Consider the following 19,085-nt stretch of genomic DNA (forward strand, 5'->3'; position numbering starts at 1 on the left):
GGAAAAAGACTGTCCTGTAAGGTTGAATCATGGTTCTTAACTATCCACGCACAAACAGTATGCAGCAGCAGCAGCAGCATCATCTACCATCCTCAGTTAAGGTTTTGGGCGTAACCTTCAGGGATATTGTCAGATAAACTTAATCCGGTGTTAGGCATTCCAAGGCGGTGCAGGCAAACTACTAGCTTCCCAGTGGTGTTTGCCACAAATTTCTCCCTAAGAAACGGTCACAATTCTATACAGAAAAACTTGTTTATTGGACAGAAAAACGTAAATTAAAAAGGAAACAAAGGAGAAAATGGTGCTCATACAGGTAAACACTAATCCTGTACTATGGCACCCAAGTGTTCCATGGACTGGGGAGATAATTCAATTTAGACCAACAATTAAGTCTGCAAGATCAGGTAACTCTTAGAATGGGATGTTGGGCAGGGGTACCAGAGAGGTCCCAATGCCAACAAACGAGTAATGACAATCTCTAAATAAGCACATATTGGGGCAAATTAAAAACAGCAGCCCTACTGCAAGACCATATTTGTGGGGTGTCCACTTCTTTATCCCCCCGAATCAGTACAACAGCAAGTGTGAAGGAAAAAGGTGTGGAAGCAGTGGATTGTCTGAATTACAGTATTCTAGAAAGATGGCTCTGAAGGAGGTTGTTTGGCAGGGCAGCAACACTAGTCTATGCCGCCCTCTGTGCTTGTTGTTGATTGGTGCTGTGCAGCTCATTTCTTCGGCTTGGAATTTCGGGGCGGTGTGATGGGGCGGCCGCCAGGGTTCAGGCCACTGAACTGCCCGTACTTTCCTTTGCTCTTGTCAGCAGGCTTCAGAATCTAAAATGAGAAAGACATTAGTGCTGCAAGAACACCAAGACAGCAACAGTGAAGAGTAGTGCTCAGCCCCTCCCTTCAAGATGAAACTTTGATGCAGTGAGAACTTAAAAGCATGAAGTGAGGCGTAGAATTGGCCTTGGGGCAGAAATTGTAAAAGTATGATAAAAGTAGAACTTAAGTGGAAAAAAAGCATATGCTGGGACAGCACTTGATCAGAAAAGTATGCTCATCTCACCTGAAAGGAACACATGAGTGTCTCGTCCACACTCATCATGGCTCCAGCATTGTCAAACTCGCCACAGTAGTTGGGTGCAGAGAACAGTGTGACCAGCTGCCGCTTGGCAAAGAATTCATAGCCGTCTTCCACAACCTACATAAGAGAAGTTCCATCAGTCTTAAACTAAGCACAGAGGCTGCAACAATCAAAATATGTAGTGTTAGGAGTGTTCTTGAAACAAACCCGAAAAGTCCCAAAAGTAGGCTCCTTCAGCCTACAGACTTCCCACACCTCTGCTCAAGATATCCATCTTTTCCTATAGTGTATTCTTCTCTCCCTCTAGGACAAGGCCCATCACATTGCACAAAATAACCCTCTTTGGTGCCATCATCCAATGGGGGATCGGTTACAGACAAAGCAAGTAGTGCCAATTAGACTGCACACCCTGCTCAGCCAGGAGGCCAACACGTATGAAGTGCATATCTCTGCTCAACCAAACCTAGAAAGTTAATTTGCAGAGCTTCAGCATGGGACAACATTCCAAATCACACTAAGCGATAGCTTGGGTTTACATGAAAGGGTATAATTTGATTGGCTGCATTAATCTCACATCTGAAAGGCGGCGGGGGGACTAAAGTCCTTCACAAAGCTCCCACAATGCACTGCATTTCATGCATTGTATTTTTGAAAGTATTGGGATACATTTATTATCGACTTCCAAAATGCCCATGATTGAAGATTCCTTAACGAGATGGGCAGTTTCTTGTAATCCTCAAACACCAATGTTCACTCTAGCACTACAAAATGAACGGTTACTTTGCCAGCGAGTCAGGAACTGCACTTCTCCATCTCTTGTGCTAGTGGTTTCACCCCCCCTCCCCCCCCAATGGAATATACAAAGTAGCCAAGGGTTGTCCTTCAAACCAAAGGACAAACGTACAATATCACCTTATCTGAAGGGGAAGACTATGCGTCCTAGGATAAACCAGGGAACCCTCCACCATTGACAATTACTTAAGCCAGATTGTCCCCCATATGACCTCACTTTGTACCCTCTTACTCAGAATCACTCGGGCATGCTGGTGGCAGTGTTTTTAATATGGTGCACCACTGTACACCTGTATTTTTGCAAGCCCACCCACCTTGTTCTTCCGGTGGTCAAACGTACTATACTACCTTCTACTTCAAACCTTGATGTTCTGAACCACTGGCTTTGTAGTCTGTTCTAGAGAACTAATTACCATCTGCTAAACCCTTTGGTGGGCACTGCAGTACCCACAAAATACTTCTGGTCATGTGAACTGATTATGCTACGTGGCGGTCTGCCAAATGCCCCAATCCACAATCTAAAATGCATGCCATGAGGAGGCTGGCATCACATTATGTGAAGGTTACAGAGTCACCTGCAGGGGGGCAGGGGTAACCCTCAGCTTGGCTTTGTGTAGATCTAGTGGGCATTTGGCACGGTTACAACTTTACCCCATCCAGAGGAAATCATGAGGGGGACTGAGCGCTCCTTAAACTTTTGATCACTGCTGTACTCGAGCCCTGCCTCATCGACCAATGTAAGCATATTCCTGCCAGTTGAAGGGACATTGCTGTACCAGTCAATACTCCACAACGGGCTGGAGTGCTCCTGAATCTCTTGGAAGGGGCGGGGGGAATTATGCTCCAAGCAGAGTTGGCACTGGGTGTAGCTCTGCCACAGAGCAGAATGTCCCTGTTAATTTGTCAGATCTGCACAGCTCCTTTAGTGACAGCTGGTTGCTGGAGTCAGGTCCTTTGTCTCGGAGTTCAACCAGTCGAGTGATGCACCGCAACTCATCCCACTACACTTTACACCATAACTGCTGATGACCCATTCTGCCCTGTTGATTTCCATTGGAAGTTTCTAAACTCCAAGTCCTTCCAACTATAGTCCATCCCAAATCCTTCAAAGTCATTTAAATGTACCTGCAAACCAGCAGACCATTTGAATAGGGACTTGCTAAATTTCCTGAGACTGCTGGTTGCCTCACAAAATTTTAATTCAAAATTTACACTTTTACACCCTATCAGTTAACGTCCAATATCGTAACACAGAGGGCCCTGAACTGGAAAGCTAGACTCTACCCATGTAGAACCAAAGTATCCAATGGGCAACTCAAATGGGACTGTGTATGCATGAATACCTATTGTGACCTGCCAAACTACAAACCCTCTTGAAGTGGCTAGAATCTGCAGTGTTCCCCATCTTCAACATTTGAGAGATCCAGAATGATCAACGACCCCACCAGCCCACCCCAAAGACTCCTGGGGACATGGCAGGTCATTGAAGTCCAGTTATTTGTAGATGTGGTAAAGACGACATTAAATTCCAGCCAGATTGCATAGAATCTGGATCAGACCAACACATGGACATTTGGTCCCTCCACTGGAGTCAGGGCACGAATCAGTCATTTGGCTGCTCTGGTCCTTATTTTGCACAGCGGCTGAAGGACCAATAGAGTTTCACGTGAACCCCATGAAGAATCACACCAATCATGGCTAAATGGGGTACACAAGCCCTCAATGCCTGGAGCTCAATTTGGCCAGTTGACGTTGGCTTGTGCAGGCTTTGAAGAGAATCTGGCTGATAAATCATTAACGGCAAATCCAGGATCAAGAGGGGAAGTGAGCCCAAATGGGAGTCTCGACCTGGTTATTTCATGTCTGGTTATCTGGTACCAATTCAGCCAAGCAGGGGCACATGCCTCTAGCCACAGTAACATGACGAACGGCTGAAAAGGTTTGCAAGGCACCTGGCAAGGCTCGGATAAGCCAGACAGCCCACTCTTGCTCTAAAAAGGGCAGCTCCTGTGCAAAATCTGCAAGCTCGTTTCACAACTCAATATATTTAAGGTGTCGAAACCAAAACTGTAGGGTCTTGCCAAAGGGGCAAAGCCTGCTTAAGGTAAACCTTGCCCAATTAGTCTAGCGTGCTCTAGTTGCAGAGGCCATGGAGGACAATGCAGAGTGAAGAAAGCACTGGTCCAAACCAAAGGGGGTGGGCAAGTTTGCACTCCGCTCCTCGGTCACATGGTTGTATACTAATTGACCTTTCCACAATTGACCTCGGGAGAATTGACCTATATGTGGGGGTAACCCCCCCCCCGTCCAATTCAAAACCCCTGCAGCCCCCCACCCAATCCCCTTATATTATTCATAATCCAAAACCAACCCAATACATATATAAAATAACTAAAATAATATGAAGGTCAATTGTGCAAAAGGTCAATTGTAAAAGTTCAATTTGGGTAATACCAGACACAGGTCTGAGCATTTGTTGGCCAAGATTGATGGAAGCAACCCCGTTTGTTACTTCCAGAAGCAATTGGGCTGCAGAAATATTCTCCTCTGCCTTTGAAGACCGAACAGCTGCCACCACAGTCACAACTAGTATGTGGAAGGGGAGAATCTAGCACCTGTAGCTTAGCCCATAATACCCATAACCCTTTCGCGAAGAGGCAGAGCAGAAGAGCTTCTCTCCTCACCAACTTCAGAAGAAACCTATGCTAGGATATTCGGAAACAGTCAGACTCGACAAGAGGACACCTTCTGGGCCTGCCAATTTCAAAAAGGAACCCAAACCACTTACAATGGCTGAAACGACTGGTAACTAAGCCATGGTTAGGGTTCAATGACTGAAGCAAATGGTCCACAAACTAAGGCACAAAAGCAGCTGTTGTGACGGATGCTGTGGAGCAGAGGACCAGCTGGAGGCAGATTCTTGACATGCATATTCAGAAACAGTTGTCCAGGGATTTCACAAAGAAGCCAAGTTCTCTTGATCTGCAGTTTGGACTCCGCTGTGACAGCAATAATGGCCAGCTGGTAGTGCTGAACACCATCCATCTCCAGAGGGAGGATTGCACAGGCTGTAGCACAAGGACTGGGAGTGATGAAGGTGCTTTATAGGAGCAGGCTATTCCGCACTTGCATTAGTCGGACTTTGGCTGAGCCTTTCATGCTAGAGGCAAATGCATCAGCAACTTGGCAGTGTCAAGCTATTACACAGTTCTCTCCAAGACTCAAATTGTGTTGAAATAGTAGTCTTCTCTTGTGCCATAGATTGTTCCAACCATGCACACATCTTTAGGGATGTGGAGAGGCCTCCAATATGGTCATGTTGCGACAAACCCAGATGCGCAACAGACGTGTGGTGCACTGCATCAATGTTAGAGAATTTCCCTTTCTGTGCCAATTCCCTGCATCCTTGGAGACACCCAGCTCTTTTGCTTGACTTCAGACTTTAATTTTAACCCTGAGTGAGACCTCCCTGTTTTTACCAGATATGGATTTTTTTTCTCCGTTTTTGAAGTCTAACACCATAGGCATCTGGTTTTTGTATGGCGACAGCACCTTCAGTGCAGCGTCGGGGAAATCCCTTTAGATGTCTCATAAGGTTTAAATACCTGTGTGAAATAAAGTTCCCAAGAATAGTAAAGTCAACTTGACTTTACTTTTTTGTAGGTCCAGCACACCCCATTTTATGTGGAGTTCTGGGGGTTACCTAGTAGCCCCTTCTCCTACCTTGTCATGTAACATTTTTATGTTACTCACTACTTTAAATGGCTAGTGGCAGTGGTTTACTTTTTCCTACCATTGTGCTTTTCTACCGTAGGCTGAACCCTCAGCTGCAGTACAGCACCCATGGACCGTCTTTTTTCGCCATTTTCTGTTTGTGAGGTATTTCTTGGGTCTGTGCGTTGCGACGGATTTGAGCCCTTGGCGGGCTTCAGTGCGCCTGGAAGGACAGGATATGAGAGGATCCTGACAACTCCCCCATCTTGTCTCTAGGAATGTCCGAATGCAACTAGACCAGATTGGTTGGCTGTCTTGCAGGACAGCCACCCTGCTGTGTGATTGACAGCCTAGGCTGGGCATGAATGGAAGAAACCCGCTTAAAAAAAAGTGAGGTTTTGGGAGTACAGGCAGAGTTGACCACTGGGAGAAACACCAAATGAAGAAAACGAGAAAGAAGCTTGCAGGATCCTCCTGGACCTTTGAATTTCCCAGTGAAGCCTTGCTGCTGTACTGAACTCCTTTTCCACCAGACATAACGACTTCTCCACTTGGGTTAGTGGGACCACCTAACCCCGAGACTAACTCCACTGGGCCATCACCCCCCCCGACGACTTGCTGTGCCTCCCACGTTGCATCGAAGCCCAATGCCAGGGGTCGAGTATCTGTAGTAGAGTGAAATGCCTGAAGAGGTAACGAATCCGGCTAAAGCTCCAGGAGTCCAAGGACCCTCCAGAAGCAGGATGACCAGATCCAGAGTCCCCTCATCAGAGTGCAGGACCCAAGGAGTGAAGGACGCCCAACCAGTATACGAGACATGCGATGGTGCCGTTTGCTAAATGTTGAAACCGTGAAGTGCTGCTGAACTGAAAAGAGCGCATAGATTACTTCCCCAAGTACCACAGCAGGAGCCCTCCAGACATCCTCCCTCTTGTTCCCACAACTGAGGCTCAGGAACAAGGGTCTGCACTGCTGCAACAAGACCAAATACAACTGGACCACTCTTCCTCAAACCAGAGGTACTGTTTAGGCTTGTGGTACTGACCTTATTGCCTTTTAGCTGGTCTGGTCCGAGTTGGGAATTGCAGTGGCTTACCCCTTTAAAGTGGATTCCAACTGCCCTTCCCACAGGTTTATACCTTATAACCCTACAAGTGATAGCTCTCCAACTTTGTGCAATACTTGATTTAAGAAGTGCCTCAGATCTGTAGACTGTTCCAATTGACTGTCTTGGCTCCTTGAAGACTCTTCTAATCTATTGACCGATAGTTTGTCCCTCATAGTTGGTAACTTTTAGGTGGTTACTGCTGGGAAAGGCTCCTCTAGATTTCAGTGGAAGATTTAGTGGTCCTCACATTCTGAGAAACTAACCTTTTTCCTTCCCTAGCCTTTCTGCAACCTCAGCTCCTGTATTCTGCCACAGGTCCATAGCATTTGCAAATTCTGACAAACCTAACCAAGCCTTCCAGTAGACCATAGCAGGTCACATGAGTGACTGCAGCCTTGTACCCTTGAAGCAACCAGTGTGCTCCCTTGGAATAAGCACTGACAGACTGCTCAGCCAGCCAAGGAGTGAATCTTACAGTGCCTTCCAAGCCCTGAGCCTGGTAAATCTGTGAACACAGAAGGGCTGGGTCAAAATCTCCTAGGAGTGAGGTTGGAGAAGTACGCTTTCCTTTAGCCAGATTAGTCTACCAACTTCATCTGTGGAGGAAGCTGGCAGAGCAAAGCCCGCCCACTGGAGAACAAGGACATTGCAGATTATGCCTGGTTGGGTCCTCTGAATTTTTCCTGCTGACGCACTCAAGACAAACTGGTCAGAGGCAGAAAACTACATGTGCAGGTCACTTCCAATCCCAAGCTTTGGCTCATGAGGTGGACCACAGAAAGGACAGCGCATGTCAGCATGCGAGTCTGGCACATCAAGTGCAGCTTCGAAAACATTTTTACTTGGGATGAGGGCTTACTGTATTATGTTATGATCAACCCACCAACCAGGCTGCATGTTTAAAACATTATGCGCAAGAGAATCTGAGCAATCTAAGAGTGAAACCCAAAAAGAAATTAAAATATAATCCATTTGACTTCTTATGCAGCAGCTACCCATTACATATATCTTTGTCTTCTAAATACAATCTGTTTGAGGATACATAAGGTTTAAGTGACACTTGCAGAGTCAGCATAATTTTTTTTAACTTTCAGTCCACTAATTTCTTCACCAACACTTTGACCGAATGTTAGTCTGAGAACTCTCAGATCTAATTAGAGATCATTATTTCCCCTTAAACATCTGGTTCCTGATCTACCAGAAGCTTCATCTGTGAGATTACCCTCCTTGCTCACCCTCATTTTCCTTCAAGCCAAAAGGCCAGTGAGTTATCCCAGGTATGGTCACTATACAGCCACCAAGATTTAGGTAATGGGAAACCATAGGGGCAACAGAAGACATACTGCCACTGCATGGACAAAAGATCTTGTATGAGGACTAGTGGCGTGATGACTCATCTAGAATCCAAGATCTACAATGCCAAATAGTATTTTCTCTTTTAGATTGGAATAAATGGGCAGGCACGGCTCACATGGTCGCGCTGAAGCATGAAACTGTCCCAGGCACCAATGAAAAAGTGGTCCGCAGTTGTAAATAGATATTCATTGCTTTAGTAACAGACTGTTTGAATTGTACCCAAGGGGGTGCTTTGTGTTAAAATGTAAGTAAATTGTGATATTTAAAGAACATCTATTCAGCAACAATGGTCAAAATTACTAACTGCATAGTGAAGTAACTCTAACTGGCCCACGTTGGCCTAAAAGGTGGCCCATTTTGACTGGCCACACAAGCATTTTGCTTTTTTGGTCCTGGCATTGCTGTTGAGCTGATTTTGGCAAGTGGTCCATAGATGGGCGAAGGAGGGTTGAACAACAAAGGCATTTTAAAAAGGCCTAAATGCCTTTGCTGCACAATCCCTACTCACATGCCAAAATAAGCTCTCCTGAAGTGCTGTGGAGCACAGGGGACAGGTATGGTATATTTATTTGCTGGATTTCTAACAGATGTCCAGTCACAAATACCATGCTTCCCCTTTGGCATCCCAGCGGCTTGCATACAAACAATCATGTTGATTGTATTAGGCCCAGTGGAGCCCAGGGGACAGGGATGGTATCTTTACTTGACATCTATCATAGATGTCAAGTAAAAAATGTCATGCCTGCCCCATGGGCCCTCCAGCACCAATTGCAAACTGTGGCTATTTACCCATTTTTTTTTTTTAAGTATGCTCTACAATGCAACATTTTAACCCATTAAAAAAAACAATGGGGGACTACACCCCCAGAACTCAACTTGATTGCTTCAGGCTCTCTTCCTGCCATCGGTTGCTATGGCATTTTTGGGAAAAATAGTCATGACTCCACAAAAACAAAAAAATCACCAGCTGCCATTGGCCCTGGGACTGTCTTGGGAATGGGATGGTGGAGCCGAGAGACTGGTGGGAGCAGGATGGGTGGGAACCATGGGATAGTGGTGGGATCAGGGTGGGGAAGAGCCCACGGTGTGTAATGGGGTGGGGAGAGCCCAGGGAACTGATAGGAGTGGGATGAGGGAGCCCAGCGACTGATGGGAGCCCAGGGACTATACTAGGAGTAGGGTGCAGTGACAGCACCCAATACATACTGTCCATTTGGCATTTTTGGGGGGCCTGGGCTGTCCAGATTTTGCTCAGGGGGGGGCCCAAGGACAAACGTTTTAAGACCACTGCTCTCATGGAATATTCTATGACTTTCAGTGAATCTGTACCAAAGTTAATGCCCACTACTTTGACTGCAGCGTTACAAAAACAGGGTGGCTGGGATTTAATCAGTGTTCAATGAACCCTGATACTGCTCAGTTTTTCATGCAATAGGATTTAAGTGACAGGACGGATTACAGGCTGGTACTGGTTTAACACCTCAATTTGAGAATACAAATGTCCCCTAGAACTCCAGCCCCAGTTAGAATGAAACAAAAGGGCTCACACAACGTGAAATGCATGCCTAAATTCGAATCAATACATCCGGCACCTTCGAAAGTGGTGTAAACACTGCAGACCATGATCCCAGAAGCACAGTCCAGCACTGCCTGGGATGCCATTTGGTTTAATCAGTCTTGCTCTACCACCATTGATGCCTTCAGGGTCTCTGCAAGGAACGGCACAAAAGCAATTCATCCCTCAGGGGCATACTCAAAAGGTCCCCTTCTCTAATCCTGGCTAATGTTATCCATTTAGTTTACATTTCACTCCAGTTTAACAGTCACTGTCACAGCCACACCACATCCAGCCACGTCTACTACCTGATGCGCTCGGCATATTAGATCCAAGTCATGCTTGTGCAGGAACTTCGCCACAACCTCAGAGCCAAAGGTAAAGGAGACACCCCGGTCATTCTCGCCCCAGCCCTGCACGTCCTTATCTGGATCAGACCACAGTAAGTCACAGAGGAGACCCTGATCAGGCACATCTGTGGGACGCATGATCCGCCGGATCTGCTCCATGGACTGCAGGTCAGGAGATAAACCTGGAGGGTCAAAAGCAAAGGGAATTAAAGGCAGCTCATTAAAATGATCAGAGCATCTAGCCATGCAACTCTACACCCAGCAGAATAATGAAGCATCAAGACCAGAAGGAACATGGTAGCAACAAAGGAGCAAGAGTATAGGGAAAAAAGTCCCTCCTGTTCAGGAGGGTCAGAAATTTCTACATTTCAGAAAGCTCAATTAGATGCCCTTAGGGAGCATTCAAGAGTCAACGTTCAAATATCTTTGTTTTAAACCACGCAGACCTTTGTCTAACATTACTCTGCACCAAGTGACATTTTCTTCTGAATATGTGGTCTGTGCTCAGCCACTGCATTAGTGAAGTTTCATATTACATCAGCCACCCCTCGGGCACAAATCACATCCCCATCAGAGCACAATCCAGGTTTGTTTTAGTTTGTGTTGCACAAGTCAGGAAATTCGGACTGTAGCACAAGTGGAGTAATGCACAGCACAATCTCAGTATATGGAAATAGGAAGCCATTGACCCCTCAGATACCCTAGTCTCTAATTGGAAAGTAACGTGGAAACCCAATCTAGCAACAGTCGGTCACAGTTTCAGGCACATGAAGACCAAAGATCATGTCTGCCTCCAACCCCCACCACCTCCAAAAAGCACCCATGAGAAGATCTATTCAGTTTATTTTTAGTTCACCAGTTTCATAGTTAATCTGTATGTAATGGGACTTTGTATACCACTTCACAATTCTACAATATTGATTTGTTAGATAACTGGCGGTTGTAAAGCCAAAGGAATATTTTGCTGAATTTTAGTGATTAATACATCTTTTTAAAAGTTCAAACGATGTTGCAAAGAATTAGTTATTTGCAAAGCATGGCTATAGTTGCATTTCCAAAATGTCTTAATCCTTGGTAATAGGTGGAAAGTAAGGGAATCTAAAAAACAGATGCTTAGTAACACATGGCAATTTGAAAACTTAATAGCTCATGCCGTGGGTCATGGTTTGAGGGAGGTGAAAGTTGGACCAGTAGAACAACCACTTCTTACGCCAGGGAGTTTACCCTGGTTTCGGTTTGAACTGCACAATGATTTGTGGTGGTATGCAATGAGCTCCAGGTCGATTTCAGCAGTACCTTCATAATAGTAATCTTGTGTACTTTTACCTGTTTCACGGCCATAGGAGTATCCCTGCTTTGACAGTTCAACCTTCTATTGTCTGCAGCATAATGTCGGCAGTAAATTTTTGAGAAATGTATTGAGGAGCCGGTCAAGTGGCACAGCGAGTAGAGCGCTCGCTTTGACATCCGTGCAGAGCTTGCTAACGCAGGTTCGAATCCCGGCAGGGCCAAACTCAGCCTTTCATCCTTCCGAGGTCGATAAATGAGCACCACACACCGTGGGTAATAATAAGCAGCGCTCAGATACCCGAGGGTTCGTAGCGCTATATAAATGCCAAATTATTATTATTAAATATTTTTTAGACCTTCAAACAGTACCCCATTTTGGTGACCAAAAGGCTTGTGAACATTGATTTTGCACTGGTTGGACTAGATTCTTGGTCTCTTAAGATAGTTTTGGCCATTAGGGTCCTTTACAAATCTTCCTAGGGAGAAATAGTAAATCTACACATAACTGTACATGATGGTATGACCGCATTCCCCACCCTGACCAAAAGTGCACAGCATACAGCAATGCAGCCAAGATTTTATATGCCGAGATACCCTTTGCAACAAAGGGTCTGCAAACCAGCTCTTCAGTCATTTAGGACCCCTCCTCCCTGATTTTATATTTTTTCATTTATAACTTGCACACAGCCCAGGGGCATAGAGCGGCAATTATAGTACCAATTACTTGTGATAGACAGAAGGAAGAAGACAGTAGGGAGAATACAGTAATCAGACATGAAGTGCAACTAGGGTGTTTCACTTTAGCTGCTATGTAGGGGAAGCTCAGGCCCCCAACGAGAGTTTGGTTTTCAGCTGGCGGAGACTGCGCATACAGGGTCCTGGTTGGCCTCAATGCATGGGATCTGTGGGTTTTTGAGAAATGTATTGAGGAGCCGTTTTAGATACGAGTCATGGACATAGTTTTGAAAATGATCCATTCATGGATTGGGAGCCAATGGGCTGCCCTTCTCACACAATGCATTCCCGTTTGGGACCATTTAGGGCTGCTCCAATGGCATGGTTTTGAATAACTTGCATACGTTATTAGCAGAGACATTGCAAAAGTTTAATCTGGACCAAATGACTGCACGTGCTATAGTATGGCAGCTGAGGACGCGATGACGTCCACCTGGCGGTATAGGGTAGAGTCAAGGTAAAGACCAAGCATCTTCACTATGGAGGATACAGGGACTTAAAGAAACGTAATGATCAATATACAGCCTTTAGAAATTAGAACCACAGGTGGACCTACTAGGAGAATCAGTCTTATCCCCACCCAGGCCTGAATAGTGAAATAGGCGACGTTGAGGGTGTTGGCGACGTTGAGGGTGTTGGGAGTCTATCAGAGTGGGAGAAAAACTGTGGGTGTCATCGGCAGTGTATGCTATGCTGATGGAATCCAGGATATTAAAGAAGTCTGGTAAAAAAATGTAGGGCATAGGGGAGATGTAGAAGTCTTGTGGTACCCCACAAGAGATGGGTGTGGGACGGGCAACAGTGTTCTCCACGAACACTCTTCCCTCTGGGAAGGCTATCCATGAGGTAGCTTCTGGGGCGAAATTGGCCGCAGTGATGAGGTAGTGGCATAGGATTTTGTGGTCCACCTAATCAAAGGCAGTTGCAGAATCAAATGGATGAAATTATGGATGAGGCGAAACAGATCTATCAAGTCTTGCCACATCCCGGGGGAAACAAATTGGTGCATTCCCAGGACATGGTTGAATTCAAAGCATGCCTGAACCTTGAAGTATGCAGCCTGGTCCAGAATGTTCAACAAAGGTACAGTCGTGATGGGCCTATAGTTACTGGGCACTTTTTTTTAGTAGCAGTTGAGGCTGGAGGGTGCTGTGGTGAATGAGGCATTGATGAAGGTAGTGAGGAATGGTGCCACAGTTTCGGAGCAGTCTTACAATGTGGCGGGGCCATCGCCCCCTTTTCAGCTGGAGGGTTTAGACTCTTAATGATGGCAAGGACTTCAGGTTCAGAGACTACTTTTAATCAGAAAGGTGGGAATGTAGAGGGGGGGTCGCCAAAGTGAGCGCATAGTCACCTGTTGAGACATGGCATGGGGTGTGTACATTTGCTTGATTGTGGACATTATTCAAAGTGTCAATTTTTTCAGCATGGCCGTTTGGTTCTTGCTGCACCAAGCATCTTTGATCAGAGCGGGTGGGGAGGCAGGGGTTTCAAGGATGGCAAAGATCTGAGTTTGACTTGGCACTGGTGATTCCGGCATTGAAGGCAGAATATTTAGCCAAAATAATGGCTTGTTTGTATGACTTCGCCATATAAGAATACACCAGTTGCAAGATGGCAGAGGTTTTTCTTTCCATGTCGACTCGGCCATGCTTTTATTCCGAAGCTCTAGGTGGTCAGGGAAGAACCTGGAGTATTTTAACAGGTTTAGCTTTATGAGGGGCTAATGGGGCGATGGAGTTATCAGTTGTGGTCAAGGTGGAGGCATAGAGATCAGTCAAGGTAGTTTGTTCCATAGAGAACTGGGACTTTAGGTTCTGCAAGTTTAGGAAGGAACAAGTTACTTACCTGTAACTGTTCTCCAGCATGGGTCTGGCATGGATTCACATGCTCATGAATATTCCCCGTCAGGCCGGCAATCCTCGGTATAGAAGGAAAAAAAAAGTATCAGTTTCGTTTATGATCTGTCTTTCTTAGTAACCAATCACTGGTCTCTGGGTCATACTGCCCCCAGCCAATGACTGCCCTCTCCCTAAGCCCCGCCTCCGGCAGCCATCCTCAGATTTGGTAGCACGTAATGACCAAGTGAAGAGCCGCAGAGGGGTAGGCGGGAGGGTTCGCATGTGAATCCATGCAAGACCCATGCTGGAGAACAACAGTTACAGGTAAGTAACTTGTTCCTTCTCCAGCATGGGGTCTGGCATGGATTCACATGCTCATGAATAAGAATACATAGCAGTACACACATGCACAACCACGGGAGGTGGCAACAGGCTCAACATTAAGCAACTCTTACCTCCTCGCCAGGCTCACCTTAGGCGAACAGGTTGCGCAGCACTGCTTGGCCAACCCTGGACTCCTCCCTGGAGTCCCGATCGACGCAGTAGAATCTTGTGAAGGTGTGTGTCGACCTCCACGTCGCAGCCCTGCAGATGTCCAGCAGGGGCACACCAGACAGGAACGCCATGGTAGCAGCGATCGCTCTGGTCGAATGGGCTCTCGGATGGCCGGGCAGCTGTCGGTTTGCTAACCGGTGACAGTGCATGATGCAGCCGGAGAGCCATCTGGAAATGGAAGTCTTCGAGATAGCCTTCCCTTGATTCACAGTCCCAAAGTTCACAAACAGTTGTGACGTCTTCCGAAAACTCTTTGTGCGGTCCACGTAGAACTTCAGCGCTAAAGTCCTCTCAGCCGGCGACGAAGGCGACGGGAAGAAAACTGGCAACACCAAGGGCTTGTTGAGGTGGAAGTCCGACGGCACCTTGGGCATAAAGGATGGGTGTGTCCTCAGCACCACCCTCGTGTCATGAAAAGTCAAGTATGGAGGCTTGCAAGATAGGGCCTGGATATCTACCACTCGTCGTGCGGAGGTGATGGCCACAAGGAAAGCTGTCTTCCATGACAGGAACTTCAAAGGCGCCGAATGCATAGGCTGGAATGCCCCCCACCCCCATGAGCTTGGTCAGCACCACATTAAGCTCCCACGCCGGGGTAGGAGCCTTCACCGGCAGGAATGATCGGAATAGTCCCTTCATGAATTCTTTCACCAGACGATGAGACCACAAGGACGCCCGTCCCGTCCTGGTATATCGTGAGATTGCAGCCAGATGTATTTTGATGGAGGCGTGAGCCAGTCCACCTTTGGCCAGCGACAGTAGGTACGGCAGTACTTGAGGGGCCGTAATCCACAGAGGGTTAATCTTCTGTGCACGGCACCAGACAGAGAACCTCTTCCATTTATGTCCGTAGCACGAGAGTTGAGGACGCCCTGGCCTTTGCAAGAACCTCTGCAGTCGGCCGGGATGTCGTACCCTCCAAACTCTAGTGCTGCAGGAGCCAGGCCTGCTAGTTCAGCGACTCCGGGTTGTGGTGAAGAATGGTGCCTCCTTCTCTGGAGAGGTCTGCGTCCGTCGGCAGCTTGACTGGTGGGGACATTGATAAGTCCAGAAGGTCCGGGAACCAGATCTGCCTCGGCCACGCCGGTGCGACAAGGATCATCCTGCACCGGGACCTCGTGAGCCGGTTGATGAGCGGAGCAGCAACGGCAGCGGAGGGAAAGAAATAGGCTGTCCCAGGGGAACAAGAAAGCATCGCCCATGCTCATCAGCTGGGGGAACCTGCTGGCAAACCTCCGGCACTTGGAATTCGTCGCAGGGTTCGCCCCATCGTCGGAAGAGTCGATCCACTTGATCCGGGCGTAGTTCCCACTCGTGGCACGAGCGCAGCTCCCTGCTGAGTGAGTCGGCGATCGTGTTTTTTATTCCTTCCAGATGAAGAGGCACCAGAAACATCCCTTGGGCGACGGCCCAATGCCACAGATCCTGGGCTTCCTTGGATGGGGCCGGGGGACCTGGTTCCGCCCTGCTTCTGGATGTAGAACATCGTGGTGGTGTTGTCGGTGAAGATCCTCACCACCTTGCCCTTGAGGGACGGAAGAAAGGACTTGAGGGCCCAGAACACCGCGCGGAGCTCCAAGATGTTGATGTGGAGAGACTTCTCCGGGAGCCAAAGGCCTCTCGCGTGAAGATCTCCGGAGTGTGCTCCCCAACCTTCCAGGGAGGCGTCCGTCGTCACTGTCACCTGGTGAGCTGGGGTCTGAAAGTCCGTGCCCGCCGACAGATGGGAGCGGGTACTCCACCGGATCGCCTTGTTGAGGGAACCTGTCCTCGAAGCTGCCCGTCGACTGGATCCAGCGGGCGTCGAGGAACTCCTTTAAGGGTCTCATCCGAAGCCTGCAAAGGCACACCAGATAGCAGGAGGACATCATCCCGAGGAGGGACTTGATGGATCTTACCCTGGCCATGTCCATGGCCAGCAGACGCTGCATCTTGCCCAGAATGGTCCTGGTCCTTTCCTCTGATGCCGAGGCCAGCCGCGCCACTGTCGAGCTTGGCTCCCAGAAACTGGGCGACTTGCGACGGAACCAGGTGGGATTTTGAAAAGATGGAGAATCCCAGGTCTGTGAGCAGCTGGACGGTCTTCGCAGTGTGCTCCACGGCGAGCTCCCTTGTCCTTGCCCGGATGAGCCAGTCATCCAGGTAGGGGTAGACGTAGATTCCCATAGGTGCAGCCACGTCGCCACCGGTGCGAGGCACTTGGTGAACGCCCTGGGTGCCGACTTCAATCCGAAAGGGAGGGCTTTGAACTGGTAGTGCTGCCCTTGGACCACGAACCTGAGGAACTTTCGGTGTGTCTTTTTAGAATGGTGATGTGGAAGTACGCATCCTCCAAGTACAACGACAGGAAATCGCCCTCCTCCAGCTGTCCCAGCACATGCTAGAGGGTGACCATATGGAACTTCTGTGCCTTGATGTACTTGTTCAGTCGTCGTAGGTCCAGGATGGGGCGCCATCCTCCTGTCTTTTTTACAAGGAAGTACCTTGAGTAAACTCCGGAGCCCCGAAGCCTCTTTGGGACGAGCTCGATGGCACCCTTCTTGAGCATCGCCCTTACTTCCAACAGTAGTTGAGGAACGTGATTTTCCTTCCTGGCCACGGGTGGAACGCGAGGGCACTTCTTCTGAAACTCGGGGGCGTGCCCTTGGGCCAGGGCGTCCAGCACCCAACGGTCGGTGGAGATGGACTCCCACACGCTGACGAACCTCGCCAGCCGGCCTCCCACCGGAGTGCTTTGGCGGGGGCCCGAGCCCACAGTCGGTTCAATCTTGTTTGGAGGCCGCCTTGACCTTGACGACGACAGGCACCACCTGACTTGCCGCGTCCCCTGTAGGCTTCCTGGGACGAAGATCTTGCCGCTTGGCGGTAAGTGGAGGAGCCACTGCCGGATCCCTTGGAGGCACCTTTTCTGCCTCCGGAGCTCCGAAAGGACGGCCGTCGTTGGAGCACTCCCAGTGCCGGGGCAGTCTGTCCGTCTTGATGGCCTGAAGGGACTCATCAACCGCCTTCCCAAACAGGTTGTTCCCGTCGAAGGGCATGTCCAAAACCTTGGTTTGTACGTCCTGGCGGAATTCCGTGGCCTTGAGCCATCCTCGTCGTCTCAAGCAAACGCTGTTGCCCAACTGACGGAAACCGGTGTCGGCGATGTCAGTTGCCACCGTGATGGCGTGGTCTGAAGCAATCTCCCCCTCCTGTAGGATTTCAAGGGCCTCAGCCCTTTTGGCGTCCGGAAGGAAGTCTAACAGAGGTGCGATTTTGAACCACAACTCCGTCGTAGCGGGCTAGGATAGCCAGGTCATTGGCCGCCTTGATAGTCGTCGCTGCGGAAGAGATGATCCGTCGTCCCATCGTGTCCAACTTCCTGCCCTCGCTGTCCGGCGGGGAAGTTGATGTCGAGGCTGATGCCCCCCCAGCTTTCTTCTTTGCCGCCGCGACGACTGAATCCAGGGTAGGCTGTGCCCGAAGGCACAAGCGGGCAGCGTTCTTGAGGAGGGCAAGCCCCTCATCCCAGATGTCATCAAGAAGCGGTACGGCGAGGACCGTCTTCCTTTTAGCCTCACGCCGTTGGTAAAGGAACCCTTTTCTTCTGGGCAGACCTGGAAAAGCTCGGATGCCCTGGAAATCATGGCATGAAAGGATCCAATCTCGTCGGGCGGGGATGCCCGAGCAGTGGGCGATGGGTCCCGTCGTCACCTCCGTCATCTGTACCTGTCGTAGCCGTGTCCGTGCCTGTCATCCCCGTGGGTAGTAGACCGGGGGAAGGCAGAGCAGGCCGGAGAGGTGGCGTAGGATGCGTCCTGTAATGCGGTGGACTCTCCGAAGGTCCAGGCTCCAGTTCCCCCGTCGGGTCTGGCTCAGGTACCTCTGTCGGGGGAAGGGGCAACCTTGTCCTTATCTCAGAGCATAAGGACTGAATCGCTGACAAAATGGCCGCCGGTGTCCTGCGGCACCGGAAACGACAGGCGCGAGGGCTCTTGAGGAGCCTTGTCGGCGACACCGTCGCCCTCGTCGGGATCCCTCCCGATGGGCTGGGCCTCTTCCACGACTTCGATGAGCTCTTCTTCAGAGGTTGTGTCCGTATCCACGATGGCCACCAGCCCCTCCCCCACCTTTTCCAACGAGGACTTCGTGGGGGTCTTCTCAATGGGCCTGAAAGACTACTCCCTCTGCGGTGGCAGGGAGACTCTGGGTCCTGAGGGCGGCTCCACTGGTGTAGCCTCCACAGGCTGAGCCAGGGCGACATCCTCAATCGAGGTCTTAGCAGGGTAAATTAAGGCCATCGTCACCTTCTGGACGCCTGGGGCCTGCACCTTGGGGGGAGGGTCCGAGCCTCGCTCCCCCTCTGCCGGAATCTTCGAGATCGACCGGGGCCTTTCCAGAAGCTTTGCCGGGTTCTCGGACTTCTTCTTACCCGAGCCACAGCGTTGGCTCGTGGTTGATGGCGCCGGGGAGGATGCGCCCTGCCTGGCAGCAAAGGAGCCCACCGTTCGGCACTCCCGGTGCCCGCGGACTCACGGTGCTTAACCTGTTGGGCCCCCGTCGCCGGGGCACCCTCACAGGACTTAGAAGACCGCTCGGACTTTTTTATTCTCGCCTGACGGGCTCTTCCCTTCCAGCCAGTTGGCAAGACGGAGGTGGCGATCCTTCATGGTCCGCTCCGACATGTTCCCACAAAAGGCACAGTCCTTCTCCTTGTGCGTCTT

At 49.3% G+C, this 19,085-nt stretch overlaps 1 protein-coding gene across 1 annotated transcript in view; it reads right to left on the minus strand.

Annotated features, from left to right (window-relative positions):
• Positions 1-233: 233 nt before the first annotated feature.
• Positions 234-19,085, minus strand: part of PPP1CA (protein phosphatase 1 catalytic subunit alpha) — a 200,333-nt gene continuing 181,481 nt past the window's right edge. Inside the window, exons 5-7 of the mRNA XM_069628959.1 lie at positions 9,920-10,143; positions 1,069-1,203; positions 234-833 (exon numbers count right to left, since the gene is read on the minus strand). Of these exons, the coding sequence (XP_069485060.1) occupies positions 726-833; positions 1,069-1,203; positions 9,920-10,143 (467 nt within the window). The 3' untranslated portion in view covers positions 234-725. The remainder of the gene's footprint in view (positions 834-1,068; positions 1,204-9,919; positions 10,144-19,085) is intronic.

This window comes from Ambystoma mexicanum, chromosome 12, assembly GCF_040938575.1.
Source record: "Ambystoma mexicanum isolate Mex_15411 chromosome 12, UKY_AmexF1_1, whole genome shotgun sequence".
In the NCBI taxonomy this organism is placed as follows: Eukaryota; Metazoa; Chordata; class Amphibia; order Caudata; family Ambystomatidae; genus Ambystoma; species Ambystoma mexicanum.